We start from the raw sequence: 22,265 nt of genomic DNA on the forward strand, positions 1-22,265 counted from the left end.
GAGAACGACCTAGTTCAAGTTATTCATGGATACCAGCTAGACATTCTAATTATGAATCCACTGAAATTAATTTTCCTTTAGAAAATAATTCCACTTTTAAGTATAAAACACCTGTTCCAGAAGTTATAAATCAAAATCAATCAGAATATTCCCCTACTCATTCACAAATGAAAGGAGAAATAAATGTTATAGATAGACCATATAAAATAAATCATAAATATTTACAAGAAGATTTTGAAGATGAAGAAAACACAGAAAAAAGAATTTGGTTTTTTCAATTAGAATCAGCATATAAAAAGAAAATTAAAAAATATTCTAAGAAAATAAGATATAAAAACCCTAAGGAAAATGAACCAACTAAAAAGAGAAAATTTATTAAAAGAAAAATTGTTTGTTATAAATGTGGAAAGATAGGACATAAAGCAAACAAATGTAAATTAAAAGAAAAAATTTCAGAAATCTGTATAAACGAAGAAGAAATTAAAAATAAATTAATAAATTTGTTAATAAATGAAAAAGATCAAAATTCTGAAGAAGATTATTATGATGATATTACTAGTTCTGAAAGTGAAGAAGATTGTAATTGTACTCCAAAATATATAAATGTTATAACTAAAAAAGAAGATAAAGAATTTCTACTAGATATAATAGAAAAAATTGAAGATCCAATAGCTAAAAAAGAATATTTAGAAAGATTAAAATGTTTAATCATTCAAGAAGATAAAATGCCTAAAATAATAGAACCTTTTAGCATTTCGAAATTAATAGACAAATATCCTAATATAAATGTAATGAAAAAGGAAACAACTAAAGATCTTCAATCAGAAATTAATAATCTTAAAGTACAAGTAAAACAATTACAACAAGAAATAATAGAATTAAAATTAAAAGACTTGGAAATAGAATCAAAATTAACATTAATAGATAACAATCAACCTTCAACTTCTAATATTAAAACAAACGAAATAGAAATAGCAGAAAATCCAGTAAAAGAAGATCAATATATAAATGCTATAGAAAAAATGACTTTTCAAAAATGGTTTGCTTTAGTAACCATCAAAGTAGAAGATTTCAAAGAAACATTTGTAGCTCTAATAGATAGTGGAGCTGATATAAGTTGTATTAAAGAAGGAATAATTCCCACAAAATATTGTGAAAGAACAAATGAAAAATTAATGGCAGCAAATGGAGAAGTTTTAAAAGTAAAATATAAATTTACAAAAGGATCAATATGTAATAATGAATATTGTATTAGACATAATTTTATAATTGTAAATAATATAAATCATGATGTAATATTAGGAACACCTTTTTTAATTCAAATTTATCCATTTCTAGTAAGTAATGAAGGAATTTCAGTAAACATAATGGGAAAAATTATTACCTTTAAATTCCTAACTCCAATAAGACAAAGGGAATTACAAACATTACAAACATCTTCAATATATAAAACAATAAATACCATTACTAGAGTACAACAGCAAATAAGTTATATTAAAGAAGAAAAATCCTATTTAAAAATTGAAGAACAATTAAACGATATTAAAATACAAAAAAGAATATCAGAATTAGAAGAATTATTGAAAAGTCTTAAATAAAGTCAAGATTCAAGAAATTGTGCAAGCTTCCGTAGAACTCATTGCAACTCTCAAATTAATTGTAAGTCCAACTCTTTACATTAATTACAGTTCTATACATTCATGTTATCGTTATGTTACCTGGGTAGAAGTGATCATATTTTGTAGTTCTAAATTTTGGTCTTTCTTCATATTGAATATCTGGAGGATTTGGTCTAGGATAATAATTTTTTGAACTTACCATCTTCCAATTATTTTTCTTGTTATAATCTTTTCTTTTTATTCTATTTATTTGATTTCCTTCAGTTTCTTCAAATTGATTTTCTATTGGTAATATTATATCTTCTTCTTCTGATTCTGTTGATTTTTCAGATAAATCTTCTTTTAGCTGGTATCCAGATAAATCTTCTTAGGTTATTACCTTCTTTTATGTCCTATCTTTCCACATTTATAACAAACAATTTTTCTTTTAATAAATTTTCTCTTTTTAGTTGGTTCATTTTCCTTAGGGTTTTTATATCTTATTTTCTTAGAATATTTTTTAATTTTCTTTTTATATGCTGATGGTGATTTAATTCTTTTAATTCCAAAAGCATCACAAAATGATCCTACTTCTTTTGTTTTTGAACCATATTTTATTTGTAATCTTAATTCTGAACATAACATTAATCCTTCTTTTTTCACAAAAGCAAATAATTGTCCAAAAGTAATATTTTCAAATGAAATGACATCTGTTCCCATTTCTTTTTGTAAATTATCCATTATTCTTTGTGAAAATAAACTTGGTAATCCGGTTATGAATCTTTCTTTCCAGAATGAAGCATTACAATCTGGTCTTCTTAATACATTTGTTAAAAACATATCTTTATACCATCTAAAGTCTGATAATGTTGGACATCTTAAATTTGTTAAGAATGTTTTATTAGAATTTAATTCCTCTTTTGGATTTCCTATAAAATACATTACTATTGTTACAATTAAAAATTCTGCAGCATCTGACTGTATTTGAATATTTCCTTGATCATCTTCTATTTCTTGTGTGTGATCTAATATTGATAATTTATCTTGTAATGTTAAAGCATTATCCCACCAATTTTTTAATTGTCCAGTAAATCCTGAGACTAATAATGTTGCAATATTTCTTTCTTGAATATTTTTAATTTTATAAGCTAATCTAGCCATTCCCATTTCTTGCAAATTATTTAATACTTCATATTCAGCTTTGCCATCTATATTCCATTCATATATTGAATCTCCATCATATTTTGTAGTTCTAAATTTTGGTCTTTCTTCATATTGAATATCTGGAGGACTTGGTCTAGGATAATAATTTTTTGAACTTACCATCTTCCAATTATTTTTCTTGTTATAATCTTTTCTTTTTATTCTATTTATTTGATTTCCTTCAGTTTCTTCAAATTGATTTTCTATTGGTAATATTATATCTTCTTCTTCTGATTCTGTTGATTTTTCAGATAAATCTTCTTTTTCTTCAGTTGAGTTTTCTTCTATTATTCTGTCTAATGTATTTATTTTTGGAGTAGAAGGTTTAGATTCTGTGGTTAAGTTTTGTAGGGCTAAAAAAGAAATTTGTGCAGATATTCCTAATGCTTTTTGGGATAGAAAACAACATATGATAGCAAACAACATTTTTTCTTTTAATTTACATTTGTTTGCTTTATGTCCTATCTTTCTACATTTATAACAAACAATTTTTCTTTTAATAAATTTTCTCTTTTTAGTTGGTTCATTTTCCTTAGGGTTTTTATATCTTATTTTCTTAGAATATTTTTTAATTTTCTTTTTATATGCTGATGGTGATTTAATTCTTTTAATTCCAAAAGCATCACAAAATGATCCTACTTCTTTTGTTTTTGAACCATATTTTATTTGTAATCTTAATTCTGAACATAACATTAATCCTTCTTTTTTCACAAAAGCAAATAATTGTCCAAAAGTAATATTTTCAAATGAAATGACATCTGTTCCCATTTCTTTTTGTAAATTATCCATTATTCTTTATGAAAATAAACTTGGTGATCTGGTTATGAATCTTTCTTTCCAGATGTTTGTAATGTTTGTAATTCCCTTTGTCTTATTGGAGTTAGGAATTTAAAGGTAATAATTTTTCCCATTATGTTTACTGAAATTCCTTCATTACTTACTAGAAATGGATAAATTTGAATTAAAAAAGGTGTTCCTAATATTACATCATGATTTATATTATTTACAATTATAAAATTATGTCTAATACAATATTCATTATATATAATATAATAAATTTATAATACATTTATATATTTTTATATAAATATATAAATATATTTATTTATAAATATTGATAAATGTATTATAAATGCATAAATGTATATTTATATAAAAATATAAAAATTATAAATTATAAATTGTAATTTATACATTTATATAATATTCATTTATAATTTATAATTTATAATAATACACACTTATATATTTATAAATGTATTTATATTATCTATTATATATAATATAATTCATTTATAATACATTTATATATTTTTTAGCGAATATATAAGTATATTTATTTATAAATATTTATAAATGTATTATAAATGCATAAATGTATATAAAAATAAAAATAAAAATATAAAAATTATAAATTATAAATTATAAAAATACCCAAAAATATGTTTTAAAAATACCTCTAAAAATAATCCAAAAAACATCTACAATAAAAGTTTTTCATATAATTTTCGAAAAACAATCCCAAAAACGGCATTCTATGTCACTTGTCACCCGTTGCGATGTTCCAATGTCATTAGATGCATTTCCAAGGCCAAGCTTAAATAGTTAAATTAATTTATGTTTCATTTTTCTCAAGCCCTAAATCTAAATTTAAAATAGCCTAATCAACAATATAAAGCGAACAATTTAGTAGAGCGAAATGAAAAGAACTCTGAAACACATAATGTAGTCATAATCGGCGTTTTACAACGCCTTTTTTTCTTTTTGCAATTTTTTCTTTTTTCTTTTTTGGTTTTTTGTTTTGACTTTGATGTACCCCTAACTATTACACATAGATAAAAAGGAAAGAGAGAAATTTACTACATAAGACCCTATGCAGTATGAAAAAACAAAGTAGACCCTGCACTGAAAACATTAGAAGACACAACTACTGATAACCATAGACTGAATGGACACCATTTTATTTTCTTTTTCCTTTTTTTTCAATTTTTTTTCTTTTACTATGGTACCAAACGACTGAAGGATGATGGTAATGAGTGCATCCACCCTAATTAGGGCGAATTTCGATGCCCCTGATAATAATGCCAGACTTCCAGATTGTATCACTGGTTTCAAAAATCCTAGCTTCTACCGTGGAACTTCTTCCGCGGTTGTTGACGAAGTCACCCAAGTTCAATTCCTTCCATCCATCACTACGGGGTTGAGGATGTATGCCCGGATCCTTCGAATCTTGTGACTTATCAATTGACACGGTATAGCCTTCATTATCAGTTCCCTTAGCCTTTTCCTCAGAAAATCTTACCGATGCAGTTGCTTTTTCAAGCCCCCTTGGCTTGGCACTAAGTTTGAACACGAGATATGTCGAATAGGAACTGCCCCTTGGTAGGTCCCTAGCAGGCACACTGGCTCGAATGTCAAACCAGCAAACTTCAACAAGCTCGGCAACCTCGAAGCTGTACAAAGGCATTAAAATCAGTTTAGGATAATCTTCGAAAGTCATCAACTAACTAAAGGGGGAAAGTGAGATAATAATATAAATGGAATAGGACTATATACAGGACGGGTACGTGTGAAGTTAGTTCAGGAGGTTTACCCAGAAGGTACATCAGTGTACCATTTCCAATAGCGTGGATCATTACCGTGAGAGATCACTAGATCCCTTGCGTTGATGGTGTAAACCTGTGATGGAAAATCGAGCATCGACAAGTTAATTAATCTTTTCAGGCAAAGTAACAAATGACTGATGAGTAGTTCCAGTATTAATGCAAACTAAGAACTACTGTTATAGTTATATACCATGTTGAATAGAAGTAGCTCTGGAGTAGTGTTGGAAGGACTGTACGTTTTGTGGAATGAGGGATTGAAGATTGCGGGAATGGATATTTATAGGCCTATCTGATTAACTGACGCTTGCAGATATTTCCAATCTTACCTCATCAGAGATGTGTAAAAACGTGTTTCGTGCTGGTGTGAAGGTCAGATGCTGATGTGAATGAGGGTGGCCTTTCACAAAACCACAAATATGAGTGTATCAGAGTCCAATTATTCTCTGCCATCTCTTTCTATAGTCAATTTTTGTAAAAACCATAGCGAATGCTTATGGGAAAGTCTTCTTTGCATGTCTAAAGATTAGATGATAAAATGAAAATGGTAGAGCTGGTAAATGGCACAATTGGCAATGTAAAAGAAGGATAGAGCTTGCATCGTAGGAAAAACATGGGATTTGTACCATGGAAACTATAACAGTTCGATTTTTTTTCTCCCACAGTTGTTCAAAAAATTTAGCATAATTTGTATGATTGAAGAAAACAAAAGATTTAAAGAGGCAAACAAAGAAAAGGATTGAAGATTGCCAAGGAAAAGGAATTATTTGAAGAGTCTTAACGATACCATTAAGGATAAATTTAAGGTTACCGAGCAGGTGTAATCGTGTTTTGTCCAATTTTATTTGTACGGTATAAATCATACAAAATTTAATGTAAACTTACATGACTTTCGTGTAGTTATTGGTGCCGTTGATGTATGTAGATTAGCTCTATAGCACATACATGAAATCTTGTAATAAATATACAAAATAGAGTCTTATAACAAATATACAAAATCTTGTAAGAATTACGCTAACAGGACAAAATTGAATAAAGCTTAACTATACTTGTACCCTTGCAAAATTTTTATGTTGTGTGAACGCACTTGGTTGGTTTGACCTGCTGGCAAATACCTAAATGAACTCTTGTCCAAGAAAAACCTTTCCAACACCTCTAGTTGTTACTAGATACTACACTATGACCATCACTTGTGGAAAAGTTGGGAGGGATTTTTTTTTTGGTCAAGGTCAAGACTTAACAAAAGGCCTTTATGGGATAGAAGAATCATTTTACGTCCAAAACAGGACACATAAAAGTCTATCAAGACCAAGACTTATAAAAAAGACGTACACTATACTATACACTTACAACACATATTTCAAAAATAAATTAATTAGTTAAATACATGCTCAATCAAGCAATTTTGTCAAGACCAACATTGTAAACAGCTGCAGACTAGTAGTAATATGAACATCAAACTTAAAAGTTTTGAAATTTCACAAGATGCGACAAGTGGAAATTGTGCAAAGTGACATGAAAGCAAGATTCTAGATCAAAATAGTTGTTACTTAATTTGAATTCGCAGATTCATTCATCCAAAAAAAAAAAATTTTCACAGATTCAAATAGAAAATCTGAATGATAAAAAGACAATAACATAAATTAGCCAAAATCACTAGCGCAAATTTCACTGTTCATTTAAAAAAACTTACTATTATAATTGCAAAGTTCACCTTGTCTTTCCTAGTTGTTACCACTTTTTTGGTAAATCATATTAATTTTTTGAACAAACTTTCTACTTCATTAGCTAAGCACTGCAATTTAGTTTGGTAAACCCTACTACTTTTCCAACAAATGAGATTCAAAATTTGGAAACTAAATTTTATTTTTTTTATCATCTTCGAACAATTTAGTATTAGTTCATACAAATTTTGGTCAAATTGTCATAAATTGATAGAAATTCAAACAGGATTTCTTTTAAGAAGTAATGTTACAATTTCTTTTAAAATAGGATTATATATCATTTGACATTCGATGCACTTCTACGGCCTTTCTTAGGTATTGCAATTAATTAGGGTTGGCACTTGAAACCTAAAAGAGCCTAATCAACAAGGTTGAAAACAAACAATTCGTTAAAATGAGAACAAAAAGCTCCAAACCACACAACGCGCAGATGTTGCTTTGGAGTTTTGGAGGGACTATTTCATTGAAAGAGGATTGAAGATTGAGGAAATGGATAATTAAGTGGCCTTTGTGGATATTTCCACAGTGGCCTCATCATGGACATCAAAAACGTTGGTCCTTCTCATTCTTTTACACGTACTAAGACAAACGTAATCCTTGGCAAAATTCACACCGTCGTTGGTTTATCCTTCTAGTTGAAGGGCACAAAATGTACCAATCATAGTAGTAGCTCTGACAATGACATTAGGTAACATCAATTGCTCAATATCCGTGAATGCAATGTTAAGTTAAAACTTAGATTTTAGTTTTTTTTTTTGTCAAATAAAACTTAGAGTTTAGTTATGACTACACTGAACTGCTAAACCATCATCAGGTCACAACGTTGCCACTCCAATTATACCCAAAAGATCATCATGGTAACTTGCAATCAATTTGAATCACACACCATTCTCGATATAACTAAATCATGGAATATTTTGAACCATAATTCACACTTCTAGATCCTAAACATTGATAAATTACAAGTATGATAGGCTTATTTGTTACCTACACTTGCGACTATTTCTAGGAGAATAAGAAATTCCATAGGCCCATTGATCAAGGAAGTTCGTCTAAATATATCACCATGAATCTTGTGAAATAACATATTTCCAGTATACACAATCCGACTAGTTAGTTGAATATATCAAATATTAATTGATATGAATCAATCATCATAAATGCCAAACAATCATCTGAAGACACCAATCAATCATGTCAGTTACCTTATGTCCAAAAAGATTGAATCAATAGTTAGTTATATTTTCCATAAAAAAAAAAACAAGCCTTATTGTCAGTTATGTTTTCCACGAGTATCTTGTCAGGAAAACAAACCATAAATGGAGGAATCTTGTAGACCTCAGAAGAATGTTAGAGACGAGGTTTTTCCTTTGCACTAAATTTTAAAAATCTAAATATTCTATTTTTTACAAGTATACAGATTGTTTATCAAGAATAGGACATATTAGGTATCGATCTCACAGGCAAGATTGTCAATTATTGATGATTTTCAAGCTTCTTTATTATTTAAGTTATCACAAATACAAGAAAATAAATCTACTTTACAATCATGAAATAAAAGGAGTAAAAATAGCAATAGAAAGCTTCTGGGGCTATGGCATTCCTAACTAGGGTGATGATATCTCTAGAACTTACTCCTTCGAAAGACTCCTCAAGAGGGGTTAAATGTGAATCATTCATGCTCATCTCTTGATGTTCAACCTTAGTTTCAAAGATACAATCATGTAAAATGGACATTTCGTCATTGGAACACAAATTAGATTCATCATTTTGATCAAAATGCAATCCACTTTCACATACAACATTCCCACCATTCACAATAGGATCAATTTACATATTATTAGATGATAAAACTTCACATAAGGCATGCAATTGGTCTTAAATTCTACCAAATTGAGAAGCTAATTCATCTAATATATTCTCAACCCTATCAAAATGGTCAGAAGTCATATTAGCTAACCTTTCAATTGCTAATTTCCAAGACAAAAGTGCATTAACTAACCTTTCAATTGCTAACTTCCAAAATGGCTTTGATTCAAGTTGGACAAATTCGAATTGGTAATTATAAAAATACAGAGGAGCATTATATCCATACTGATTATTTCAACTATAAACATAAGAATTATCCCAATTAGGATCATATTGATCAAAACAAGGATTGAAAGGCTCAAATTCATCATAATAATCTACATTTTGTGCGTGTCTACATGTACGAGTAGCATGATAATCGTCACACAAGTTACAAATCACATAATTAGAATAAAAAATATTAACATTTTTCTTTCTTTTTTTCTTTTTTTTTATTTGGCTAACCCCATGCACGGGGAGGGACGCCACCCCTGAGTATTATTAATAAAAACCACAAAAGACACATACAATGCCAATCAATCGAGCACAACCCTACTGCGTATTACAGGAATTCCTGCTCTATCCAAACCCACGGCCCCACTAGCGGGTCTTGGTAACTCCGAATGGGAGGTATACATGCCACTCAACAACCCTTGCGCCCCCACCTTAGACAAGATGTTCGCCACCTGGTTTGCTTCTCGAAAACAATGACCCACAGTCCAATCCGAACCCAACATTGATTGGATTGCCTCTACATCAGAGCGAATCAGCCATGGACATCTCGACTTGCCAGGGAGAACATTTACTAATGAACATTTACTAATGAACACCCACAGTCCACCTCCACCTGTACCCTGGAGACACCCCGTAACAGGCACTGCTGCACCCCATATAGCAACGACTTGGTTTCAGCTTGCAAACTTGTCGTCTACCCGAGGAGAATGGAAAAACCAAATAGCAAATCACCAGAGGAGTCCTGAAGGACACCACACCCTCCACTAGGCCCTGGGTTACCTAATGAACATCCATCCGTATTTAACTTGTAGATCCCCTGAAACGGCAGTTCCCAATATACCACCCTATGGGAGTATCGAGGCCTCCATCCATACATACTAGAGTAAAAAGCATGCCAGGAAACTGACAGGTTGTCAGCCTATGAAATAATAAAACCTGCTTAAACTAAAAGTAATTTCTGTAGATAGCGGTGAGCAGGGTCGAATCCACAGGGACTGGGGGTAATTATTTCTTTTCAAATTCACAGTGACAAGGGGGTGTTTTTATATCAGGGGTGACAATTTAAACAATTCAACTAAAAATAAAATAATAAAAATAAAATAGCCAACTAGAAATTAAATAACAATTTACTAAAATCTAATGACTGATAATTAAGGATCTAGCCAAGGAATAACTTCAGCAATGGTTCACCTAATTGATCATCGAAGCAAAGGCAATTCTAATTATTTATTAATAAATAGGTTATAACTGTCAAACAAGCGATGACAGTCAACCCCTCCTTACTATATCGGTGATCAAGTTACGCCCGTTAATCACTTTTTTAATTGAAAAACAATCCTAGGTACGCCCGTAAGATTTAATTCCCCAATTGCTTTACGTATTAGAGGAGCCCTATTCTAACCAAATAACACACTACCAGGGTTATTTCAGATTAGCCTGCATATCCTCCTGACACAAACCAAATCATGCCAGTTGTCACTATTTCAAGGCAATTAAACAATTACGAATTTAATACCCTAATTGACAATAGATTACCGAATCAATTAATTATCCGGATCCAAAATAATCAATTAATTAAATAACCATAAGCATAGCAATCAAGGAATATGCGAATACCAATAATTAAAAGGAAAAGATTAAATTAAATCGATCTCACAATTTTAGGCGAATCAAAGCCTCCGTTGTCCCTGACTAGAGTGAAAAATTAGTTCATATTTGATACTAAAAACCCACACAAAGGTGTAGAAAAACCTGCGGCCATTATCCTTGATCGAAAGAGTTCACTCCGTTCGAACAAAAGGATGAATAGCAGGTCTTCTGAGAATGACTAATTGGCTAATTGAGTAATACTTGTCTTGACATACGGAGAAATAAGAGCTACTTGAGCCCACAAGAAAAAGTCAAAAGAAGCTAAGCTAAAAGAGACACAATCAAAAGCTAAGCTAAAGGTAGTGCTTGCCCTCTGCACAATCTTCCTATCTAAAAGTCATGCTACTTGCGGCGGCTCCTGTGTGTGGAGAGGAAGAAGCCTCTCGACGACTGCCCAGGTTTGCTTTCTTTTCCCCTTTTTTAGTTGCTGTCTTCGGTCAAAATTACCAAAAAGGTCTTGCATCTCCTTGTTCCAAGAATGCCCTTGATTGCCTGCTATTTGAACTCTTTCCTGATAACTGTTAAATTGGCACTTATTATGGTATTTTCGTTCTACTCCCTGAAATATATGCCAAATACTAAAAGTGAGCAGAATCCAGCAATTAATCCACATCGGGTCAGGTAATAGGGAAAATTAATAATAAAATAAATGATAAAATTGCAACCTATCAATTCCCCCCACACCTAAACCATGCTTGCCCTCAAGCATGAGAACAACAAACAAATACCAATATTTGATAGTGGCTACTGCTCTATCCACCAAATTGCCAAGATATCAAGAAAAATAATAATCAAGCATCGATGGTCAAGTCCAAGAAACATCACTCTGGTTAGCTTCTAAACCATAAACTCTTCCAATTTCAGGTTAACTAATCTAAGAAAAAGGAGTGGTCGCTCAATATTTATCAGCGAATGGTCCAACTATTAACCAAAATCTCAACATTAAATCCATAAATCGGCAAGCTGACTTTTATCACACATTAACACAACCATTACCTTTTTTCCATATTTTTCTTTTTTTCCTTTTTTTTCAATAGTAACACAAGACTTAGTCTTATAGCCATGGGAGCCTTTTGACGCGAACTCCAACATTTGCCAGATGAAGGAGCCTAGTTACTCAACTCCTATCGCTATACGACCACGTACTCATAGAAATTACTACTTTTTGACGCGAGAATCGACACTTTTGGTGAAGATCCCCGGTTACTCAGTAGTAAAAACTAGCTGAGTACAGCCAACTCTTATTCTCAACTAAATAACACAAAAACTCAATATAACACAAAAATCAAAAGAAAATTTGCATCAGCTATCCTCATTTTCAAATATGGAGAACTAAGGTTAATAACTGGACCAATTCACATGAAAATGCCAACAATCATTCCCTATGCCTAGGAAAGTTGACCAAAAGTTAAAAGAGTAAAACAATCGCTGATATTCACCAAAGAGATATTCTTGGACTCAACCACATTAACTTGATACACTTTTATTATTAAAACTTGGCAATAGCAGAATTAGAGTCAACAATCCAACATCAAACTTTGGTATTCATTAAAAAAAAAGTAAACGAAGACTAGACAAATAACAAACTAGCAATAAAAGAAGGACATCTGAAAACTAAAAACTGGTATAGCTGTCCCTCCCCCCACACCTAGATCCTACATTGTCCTCAATGGAGGAAATAAAATAATTAAAGCGAAGAGGATAACGAAACTTCCCCCTCGAGTGGTTAAGGGGTATTTGGTAGCTACGGAGGGAAACCAACATGGTGAAGGTACGAGGCCACGTTCTGAGACATCCTTGCCCATTGGCGGGCAATGTTCGTCATTCGTTCATCTACGTTGTGAACCTGTGCTTGTAAGTGGCGCCACTCACCATTTTCGCCAATTATCATTCCAAACAACCAAAGACAGAATATCCAACAAAGATAGCAATCACAAATGCACATTCATAGTCACTGGTGTTCCCCAACTCAACAATCAAAAGCAAACATGGGCCACCCAAGCCCAAATATGGTCAACAAAGCAACAGTTGCACTTCAAAATCAAAAACCAGAAACTATTATCAATAACTGGAAACTAGCAAAGTCACGTCAATAAGCACAGGAACTACCCAATTTAGTCAGTCAACAAGCAAACTTGGGACATCCACAATATCAACAAATGCACTCTAAGATTGTAACAAATGCCCCCATCAGTCAAACCATAACAATTGCCCCAATAATATGCCAAATTCAGCAATAGAGGTTCAAGAATTTAGTAATAGTAACACAATCACAAGCCCTTGGCTATCAGCCAAATATCCAAACAAATACAGTGAGCAGATTCAAGGAAAAACAGTCCAACCAGTACCACTGGTGAAAAATTAAGTGTACCACTTCACCACCCGAAATCGTAGCAAAAACCCCAAGAAGCCAACAATTCAAGCAATAATAATTCCGTAAGCTAACAGTAGCACCACAGAAATTAGCAATGGAAGACGACAGTCAAGGCACGCCCAATAGTTCACTAGAAAGCGAAGAAATCCACTAATAATGTCGCATCGAACCCAAAAGGCACTGATGTCCCACAATTGGAACAAATAAAGATAACCCAAACACCAGTGCAACCCCAGATACTGGAACTCGATTTAACCAGATAATGTGGCCATGGAGGCTTCAATTGAGTCTAACAATTAAGTCCCAGAAAGGATGCTCCAAATAATTGGGTATAAGTTCGAGAGGGGTAAATACCTCCGCCGCGAATAGTGGCCAAACAAAATCTCTGGTAGAGGCTGAAGGCGACGTAGCGAAGTGGGCAGAGGAGGTGGCGCGCTGCCCGAGGGTCAAGAGGGGAAGAGAGGCCGCAGCTGTGGCGGCGTGCTCCTTCGAGTGGCGGTGGTCACGGGTGTGTTAGTGGAGGGTTGCGTCTGGTTGCTGAGGAGAGATCGCGCGCACAAGCTCAAAACGAGAGAGGCAGAGGGCGAGTTGCTCCTGGGGTAGTGGAGGCGTCACCTGTGGATCGAGGACGTGGGCTGGGCTCGCGGTAGGAGGCAGCGGCATGTGGTGGATTTTCAGTGGCTGTCGCGGGCTAGGGAGACGGTGGCGATGGAGGAGAGCAGCGACGGCGCTGGCTGCACCGTGGGCTGCAGGCTGATGTCGTACGAGGAGAAGCTGGGGTCGCGGCTACTGGCAGCGCTGTTGGCGATGCGGTGGCTAGGGATGGAGAGATGCACGTGGAGAGCTCTTTCCCGCGAATGTGACGCGAGCACGTCATGAAAGCACGGAATGAGGAGCTCTCCAGGTGACTTGACGCGGGCACATCATGAGGACAAAAACCTTTTCTGACGAATCTGACCATGAGCTTTCCAGGTGACTTGATGCGGGCACGTCATGAGGACAAGAACCCCTTCTGACGAATCTGACCATGAGCTCTTCATGGGACTTGACGCGGGCATGTCATAAGGATCGAAATCCTTTTTACTAAGTACCAGAAAATCGCAATGTGCCACGTGCCCAGTTGACGCGGGCACGTCATGTCAGAGGGATGCCTATGAATCATCAAAAACGAAAATTGAAACCATAAATCAGTCAAATCCAAGGAAAAACATATTTAAACTAACAAACAAAAATGAACAAACAACTAAAAGGAATTGGGTTGCCTCCCAATGAGCGCCTTTCTTTAATGTCTTTGGCTAGACATCATCATGTTTTGTTCATGGAGGATAAAATCTTGTGGCTCGTCTTAATGTTTCATCCTCTATATAGTCCTGATAGCCCTTGTAAATAGAATAATTCTTGAGTACACGAGTTACGGGCTTCCATGGACTAGTAAATGGCGCCAAACAAGTCAACGATAATTTGCATTCTCCACTCACTCCTCCATCACTTGCATTTATTGGTTCAAGATATCTTGATATCGCCACTCTTAATTTATTCCTGTCATGAAATTCAAAATTTTCTGGTATAATAAAGTCAATTTCATTAACAGAAATTGAAGAATAAGAGTCAAGAGAATATTGATTAAGGAATGGAGCAGATGTCACCGCATTTGGAGATTGTTCACTGGATTCATTCACTTGGACGCATTGATATTGGGTCTTATTTCTTGCACTTCACTTTCCTTTTCAACTGCATCTTTAGATCCATTTTCTTGAAACTTTTGCAGTCCCATGTCATTTGACCGGATAATTGCACTCTCATCTTCTTCAAGGTTGATATTGGTTTGTGAGGGCAATTTTTCAAGGTGAGAAGCTAATCGCGCTATCCTGGATGTCAATTGATTCATTTGATCCGCCATCGCTTGTAACTCCTGTTGAGATCGATATGAATTAGCAGTTAGTAATTCTATCATTTCTTCAAGAGACATACCTGACACGGAAGATGATTGCTGAGACTCTTGCTGTTGGAAATCCATTGGCCCGGTCGCATAATTAAAATTGAAATTATCCCACTATCCTTGATCATACCTGTTTGGATAAGGGTCATACCACGTTTGAAATCGAGGTGAAAAATCTCAAAAGTATAAATTGGAGCACTTAGATTCTCTTAAAATGCAGGGCATGTGTCGGTTGAATAACCTGAGAAGTTCCACAATTTGCAACACCCTATTGATCATTAGGAAAAACACGAGTCTCATAACCCCATTCAGGAATAAAGTCCAGTCTATCATCAAAATATGGAATGTTAGCAACCATAAACTATATAAAAAAAAGAGAGAAAAATAAATAAAAAAATAAAAACAAAATGAACTAAAAAAGAAACAAATTAATCAGGCACCAGTCCCTGGCAACGGCGCCAAAAATTGACAGGTTGTCAGCCTGTGCAATAATAAAACCTGCTTAAACTAAAAGTAATTTCTGTAGATAGCGGTGAGTAGGGTCGAATCCACAGGGATTGGGGGTAATTATTTCTTTTCAAATTCACAGTGACAAGGGGGTGTTTTTATATCAGGGGTGACAATTTAAATAATTTAACTAAAAGTAAAATAATAAAAATAAAATAGCCAACTAGAAATTAAATAACAATTTACTAAAATTTAATGAGTGATAATTAAGGATCTAGCCAAGGAATAACTTCAGCAATGGTTCACCTAATTGATCAGCGAAGCAAAGGCAATTCCAATTATTTATCAATAAATAAGTTATAACTGCCAAACAAGCGATGACAGTCAACCCCTCATTACTGTATCGGTGATCAATGTACGCCCGTTAATCACTTCTCTAATTGGAAAACAATCCTAGGTACGCCCGTAAGATTTAATTCCCCAATTGCCTTACGTATTAGAGGAGCCCTATTCTAACCAAATAACGCACTACCAGGGTTATTTCAGATTAGCCCGTATATTCCCCTGACACAAACCAAATCATGCCAGTTGTCACTATTTCAAGGCAATTAAACAATTACGGATTTAATGCCCTAATTGACAATAGATTACCAAATCAATTAATTATCCGGATCCAAAATAATCAATTAATTAAATAACCATAAGCATAGCAATCAAGGAATATGCGAATACCAATAATTAAAAGGAAAAGATTAAATTAAATCGATCTCATAATTTTAGGCGAACCAAAGCCTCCGTTGTCCCTTGACTAGAATGAAAAAATTAGTTCATATTTGATGCTAAAAACCCACGCAAAGGTGTAGAAAAAGCTGCGGCCATTATCCTTAATCGAAAGAGTTCACTCCGTTCGAACAAAAGAACGAATAGCAGGTCTTCTGAGAATGATTAATTGACTAATTGAATAATACTTGTCTTGACATACGGAGAAATAAGAGCTACTTGAGCCCACAAGGAAAAGTCAAAAGAAGTTAAGCTAAAAGAGACACAATCAAAAGCTAAGCTAAAGGTAGTGCTTGCCCTATGCACAATTTTCCTATCTAAAAGTCATGCTACTTGCGGCGGCTCCTGCGTGCGGAGAGGAAGAAGCCTCTCGACGACTGCCCAGGTTTGCTTTCTTTTTCCCTTTTTTAGTTGCTCTCTTCGATCAAAATTACCAAAAAGGTCTTGCATCTCCTTGTTCCAAGAATGCCCTTGATTGCCTGCTATTTGAACTCTTTTCTGATAACTGTCAAATTGGCACTTATTATGGTATTTTCGTTCTACTCCCTGAAATATATGCCAAATATTAAAAGTAAGTAGAATCCAACAATTAATCCACATCGGGTTGGATAATAGGGAAAATTAATAATAAAATAAATGATAAAATTGCAACCTATCAGAAACAAACCCATCCGTGGAATGTTGGTAACATCACTTTGTTTCCTAAAAGGCTTGTTGGTAACCTACTAGCTGAAATAAGGACTTCAAGCTAATAGCCATCACCATTCTTGACAATGATAATTAATGGGTATAAATGAAGATATTAAACATAAATCATGTTTAAGGATGCATCATACCACAGAAACAATCTTGCATTCTCAGAAGTTATCAGGCTTCCCATTTTCACAATCTCTATATAGTATGAAGTAGAACAGCAAAAAGGCAAGCTTTGAATTAACAATTCAATTGCTCAGAAACTATCATAACTTAAAACTGAAAACAACCCAACCTTTAGGAGGAATAGCTCTTCATCATTCTTGAAAGATCTCAGATTAGAAAAACTGCACTTAAAGAGGTGTCCTGGGCTAGCAACGCAGGGGAAAGTGTTCAGAAGAAAGGGCTGTGATGCTTCCCGAAGGAGAGTAAATCTTGTCTACAAACCCAGTTGAAGGAGATTCATATGTATGAGCATCTTGCAATTCTGCCATTATCCTCCATACGTCTCCAGCTCCATGATAAGGACCTGCAACAAGAACAAACATTGTTCCAGGAAGTAAAATGACATTATATCAGAAAAAAAGGAAGAGTGAACGGAAATAATTGTAAGCAATCAACTAAAGAACGTTGTCCTCATTGAGAAATATCAACGAACAACTATGTTGCATAGTCCCTCAAATTGGGATGTTACAATAACAAAAAAAACGAAAAGAAATTTGAATTGCATTGAACATCAAAACAATCTAGATTAAGCTAGCTGATGAACAGTGAACTGAACAACAACAATCCGATTACTCAAAAAGGGTTCAAATTTTGCTAAAATTAGTATACTTGTGTAGTCAATTCACATATGAATTGCACGAACCAATACAAACTTATTAAAAAAAAAACCTAGAAATATAAATCACAACCTAGCTTAAATATACACTGAAATTCGCTACATACATGCGAAAAATAATCACAGTCAAAGAAGTGATTTTTCCACCAAGTAGATTACATAGGGATAAATTGAAGAAGACTAAAAAAGAAAAAGCCTGAAACATCCATAGATTGCACATCATTTCTTATAAATTCTAAATTATAGATAGAATATGAAAAAAAAAGGTAAAATATGTTTTGAGGGACAAGGAATCCTCTGCCACCAGCAACAACTTAATTTCAACAGAATCTAAAACTACCATCTTATTAAATTGTTTCATGAGTCACCATCTAATTAGCTGCAAAATACTTCAGGGAATAGTAGAAACTAATTGTCATAAACATTAACTTACATCTCTAAGTAGCATAATGTTGTTAGTGAAGCCAATACAGTCAAAAAATATGAAGTCTCGACACAAATGCAAACATGAAAATAAAAAAGAGAAAATAATAAAAGTAAACAAAAGAAATCAAGATCAAACCAGCTGTAAAAGTGACTGTATTTCTTTTTTCTTTACCCAAAGCCTCTAGCCACTCAGGCTATAGATGATTCACCGCCATGAACATCAAGCCTCAAACCTCACCACTATATATTTTACCCTATTAAAATCACCCATCTTGGATGCTTTAATTTGCACTACGAAGAGAGGTAATTCAAAGATATCCGACGCTTTAATGTCCACCTCAGATGTAATTTGGGGATGGTAAGTAGATGGCAAACCAATTTCTAAGTTAAATCCCAAATTAAGAATCAAAATCCTAAATTAAATTTCACTGCACGTTTTTATGAAAGAGATAGAAATTGATTGAGATTTGGGAGAACATCTGGGAAGGCAACACAACTAAAGACGGAGAATCAGTGGGGAGAAGAAAAGGGAAATGGGGGCAAACCTCGATAAGCTTTCTCCGTCAGCCGATTGCTGTAGTAGAGAGGAGTGAGAAGTGGGAGGGGAGAGGACAAAGGAAGGTGGCAATTTTGGACAGAGGAATTGTAGCATCCTCCATTGCAGCATACTTTTCACACCGGCATCGATCTATCCACATATATCTCCTCAAAAGACACATATTTTCGCTTGACTGGCATTATACATAAACCAGAATCGAGAATTGCATCATGTTATCAATCATCCATCCTATTATTTAACAAAGGATACACTGATTGGGATGCAAAGTTCACTACCATTAAACAGGCGTACAGACTTAACTCAACCAGCAACAAGAGAGAATAACTTTTCAGAAGGAAGCAATGCAAAACAGGAGAACGGAAAGTATACCTATTTCTCACAATCCCAGCACTATTATACGAAAATGCAACTTTAATTCAGCCTACAATAACAGAAAGTTACCTTCCAACAGCAGCAACAAAAAGTAGTCAGACAAAACAAAGTCGAAGTATTCCACAGCCACACCACGCACCTGCACAATTAAGAGCAAGATCATAACCCAATTAAAACAGACATTATAAAGGCGAAATAAAAACTCTAATCAATATGCATACAACTACTGAAGCCACAATATATTAAAAACACACAACCACAACTAAGCCACCACCGTTGAACCAGAAGAAATCAAAATCAACACAACAAGCAAAAGCATAACAAATAGAAACCAAAAATTTAAGGAGTCAATTCATTGAGTCCAATCTCCCAGGGAACCATAAAAAAAACCAATAAATAAGGTTGCTCTACGTCCACGCATTGGAAACAAACTCAGTTCAATTCAACCTGAGAAACGCAAGTGCAAAAGCTAAATGGACTCCTATGGCGAAATGGAGGATCGGTCTGAAGTGAAAGAAAGAAAACCAGGAGAAACTCCTGGGACCTTAATGGGTGCCAAGATGGCAGAACTACAAAAACGGAAGGAGAAACTCACGAAGGCTAAGGATGAGGCGGTACAATCGTGGTCAGATTCCAGACCTATGATTGATGAGCTTGAAAAGCTGCAGTCGGAACTTGCTGATGCACAGAGTCGAACAGCCTCATCCAACGTTACTATTTCAGAGCTTGACTCTCAGCTTGAAAGGTTGAGTATCTCTATCAGGGCTAAGGAGGAGGAAGAACTGAAGATCCGAACAATGATCAACAGGATAAATCAGGTCTTGCAACAGACGTAGGAAGAGATGGAGGAGTTCAAGATGGAAAGAGATGAAAAACACAGAACAGGATTGAAACTAAAGCAAGTTCTATGTCTAAGGTGACAGACTCTTCGCACTTTGCAACTCACCCTCAGAGCAATACGATTAGAATCAGAAGCTTATGCTGCATCAGCTCATGAAGCACGACGCTACATCAGCCTTTTCCAGACAGATGACACTATGGTCCAGCTTACTCAAGAAGAGTACCATGCATTAACAAAAAGAGCAAGAGACGAAACTTCGTTGGCAGAATGGCGAATTGCAGTCTCTATGGAACAAAAGCAGGCAGCCGAGGAAAGCCAAGAGACAGCTGCTAGAAGATTGCAGAACTTGTATTCAAAGAATGGATCAGGGAAAAGGAAACATCCCGCTAATGGGGTCTTAAAAGTTTAAAGAGCAATTTTCTACAATTAATGTCAATATAATTTGTAATCGTATTTGTGAGAGGAAAATTTGAAGGTTGTGCTTTTGTTGTATTATAAATTTAATCACAACTTCTAACCAAATTTATTTTAACAACACAAATAAAAAATCGTACTTGGTTAAATATTGAATTCCGCTATATAAGATTTTTGTAATACTAACAATAGTTGTTCTTGTAATGACAACTAACAATGGAATATATTATTTTGTTCGCTAAATAATATTAGCTGATTATATACGTGCATAGCACATGATTTTTTCTAGTAATTTGAAGTGTTCTAGAGATACCATTAGGAATAAAGTTTACGAAATGTGGCATGAGCAGGTGAGCTTTGTCCGATCTTTTAGGTTGGTATAGTTCTTATTATTGGTAAACCCTATTAATTCTTTTTAAACAAACTTACTGCTTCATTAGATAAAAACTACGATACATTTGGCAAATTCTACTAGTTTCCAGGCAAATTCTACTAGTTTCCCATTTAAATGAGATTCACAATCTGGAAAATCATTTTTATTTTTTTTTATAATCTCCCCGCAATTTACAATGAGTTCAGAGTGCTACCTTTGGTCAATTTAGAAGAATTTCCATAAAGTCATAAAATATCACATAAGCATTTTCAGAAGTAATGTGACAATCTTTTTAAAACGGCATTGTGTGTCACTTGTCACCCGTTTCGATGTTCCATTGCCATTGGATGCATTTCTAAGGCCTCGCTTGAATACTTAAATTAATTTATGTTTCTTTTTTCTCAAGCCCTAAATATAAATTTGAAATAACCTAATCAACAATATAAAGCAAACAATTTAGTAGAGCGAAATGAAAAGAACTCTGAAACACATAATGTAGTCATAATCGGCGTTTTACAACGCCTTTTTTTATTTTTTCAATTTTTTTTCTTTTTTTTGGGTTTTTTGTTTTGACTTTGATGTACCCCTAACTATTACACATAGATAAAAAGGAAAGAGAGAAATTTACTACATAAGACCCTATGTAGCACGAAAAAACAAAGTAGACCTTGCACTGAAAACATTAGCAGACACAACTACTGATAATCATAGACTGAATGGACACCATTTTATTTTGTTTTTCCTTTTTTTCAATTTTTTTTTCTTTTATTGCGGTACCAAACGACTGAAGGATGATGGTAATGAGTGCATCCACCCTAATTAGGGCAAATTTCGATGCCCTTGATAATAATGCCAGACTTCCAGATTGTATCACTGGTTTGAAAAATCCTAGCTTCTGCCGTGGAACTTCTTCCGCGGTTGTTGACGAAGTCACCCAAGTTCAATTCCTTCCATCCATCACTACGGGGTTGAGGATATATGCCCGGATCCTTCGAATCTTGTGACTTGTCAATGAACACACTATAACCTTCATCATCAGTTCCCTTAGCCTTTTCTTCAGTAAATCTAACCGATGCAGTTGCTTTTTCAAGTCCCTTTGGCTTGGCATTAAGTTTGAACACGAGATATGTTGAATAGGAGCTGCCCCATGGGAGTTGGGCTGTCAACGGGCCGGGTCCGGGCCGGAATTCATTATTCCGGACCCAGACCCGAATTACTATACCGGAACCGGATCCGACCCGTTTACCCGACGGGTCTTTTATTCTATGTTTCGGATCCGGATTCGGCGGGTCCCGGGTCCGGGTCGGGTCTACCCGCACAAATTTAGCAAAATTTATAAATTCTAA

General features: G+C 34.4%; 1 protein-coding gene across 1 annotated transcript; it reads right to left on the minus strand.

Moving 5' to 3' along the window:
* Window positions 1-4,527: 4,527 nt before the first annotated feature.
* On the minus strand, window positions 4,528-5,650 carry LOC113715620 (F-box protein At2g02240-like). Its single transcript, XM_027239872.2, has 3 exons — window positions 5,598-5,650; window positions 5,395-5,480; window positions 4,528-5,254 (listed from the first exon to the last, which is right to left on the minus strand). The coding sequence occupies exons 1-3, from the start codon at window positions 5,598-5,600 to the stop codon at window positions 4,849-4,851; spliced, it is 495 nt and encodes a 164-aa protein (XP_027095673.2). The 5' UTR covers window positions 5,601-5,650; the 3' UTR covers window positions 4,528-4,848.
* Between the last annotated feature and the right edge of the window lie 16,615 nt (window positions 5,651-22,265).

This window comes from Coffea arabica, chromosome 11c (genome assembly GCF_036785885.1).
Source record: "Coffea arabica cultivar ET-39 chromosome 11c, Coffea Arabica ET-39 HiFi, whole genome shotgun sequence".
NCBI classification, from domain to species: Eukaryota; Viridiplantae; Streptophyta; class Magnoliopsida; order Gentianales; family Rubiaceae; genus Coffea; species Coffea arabica.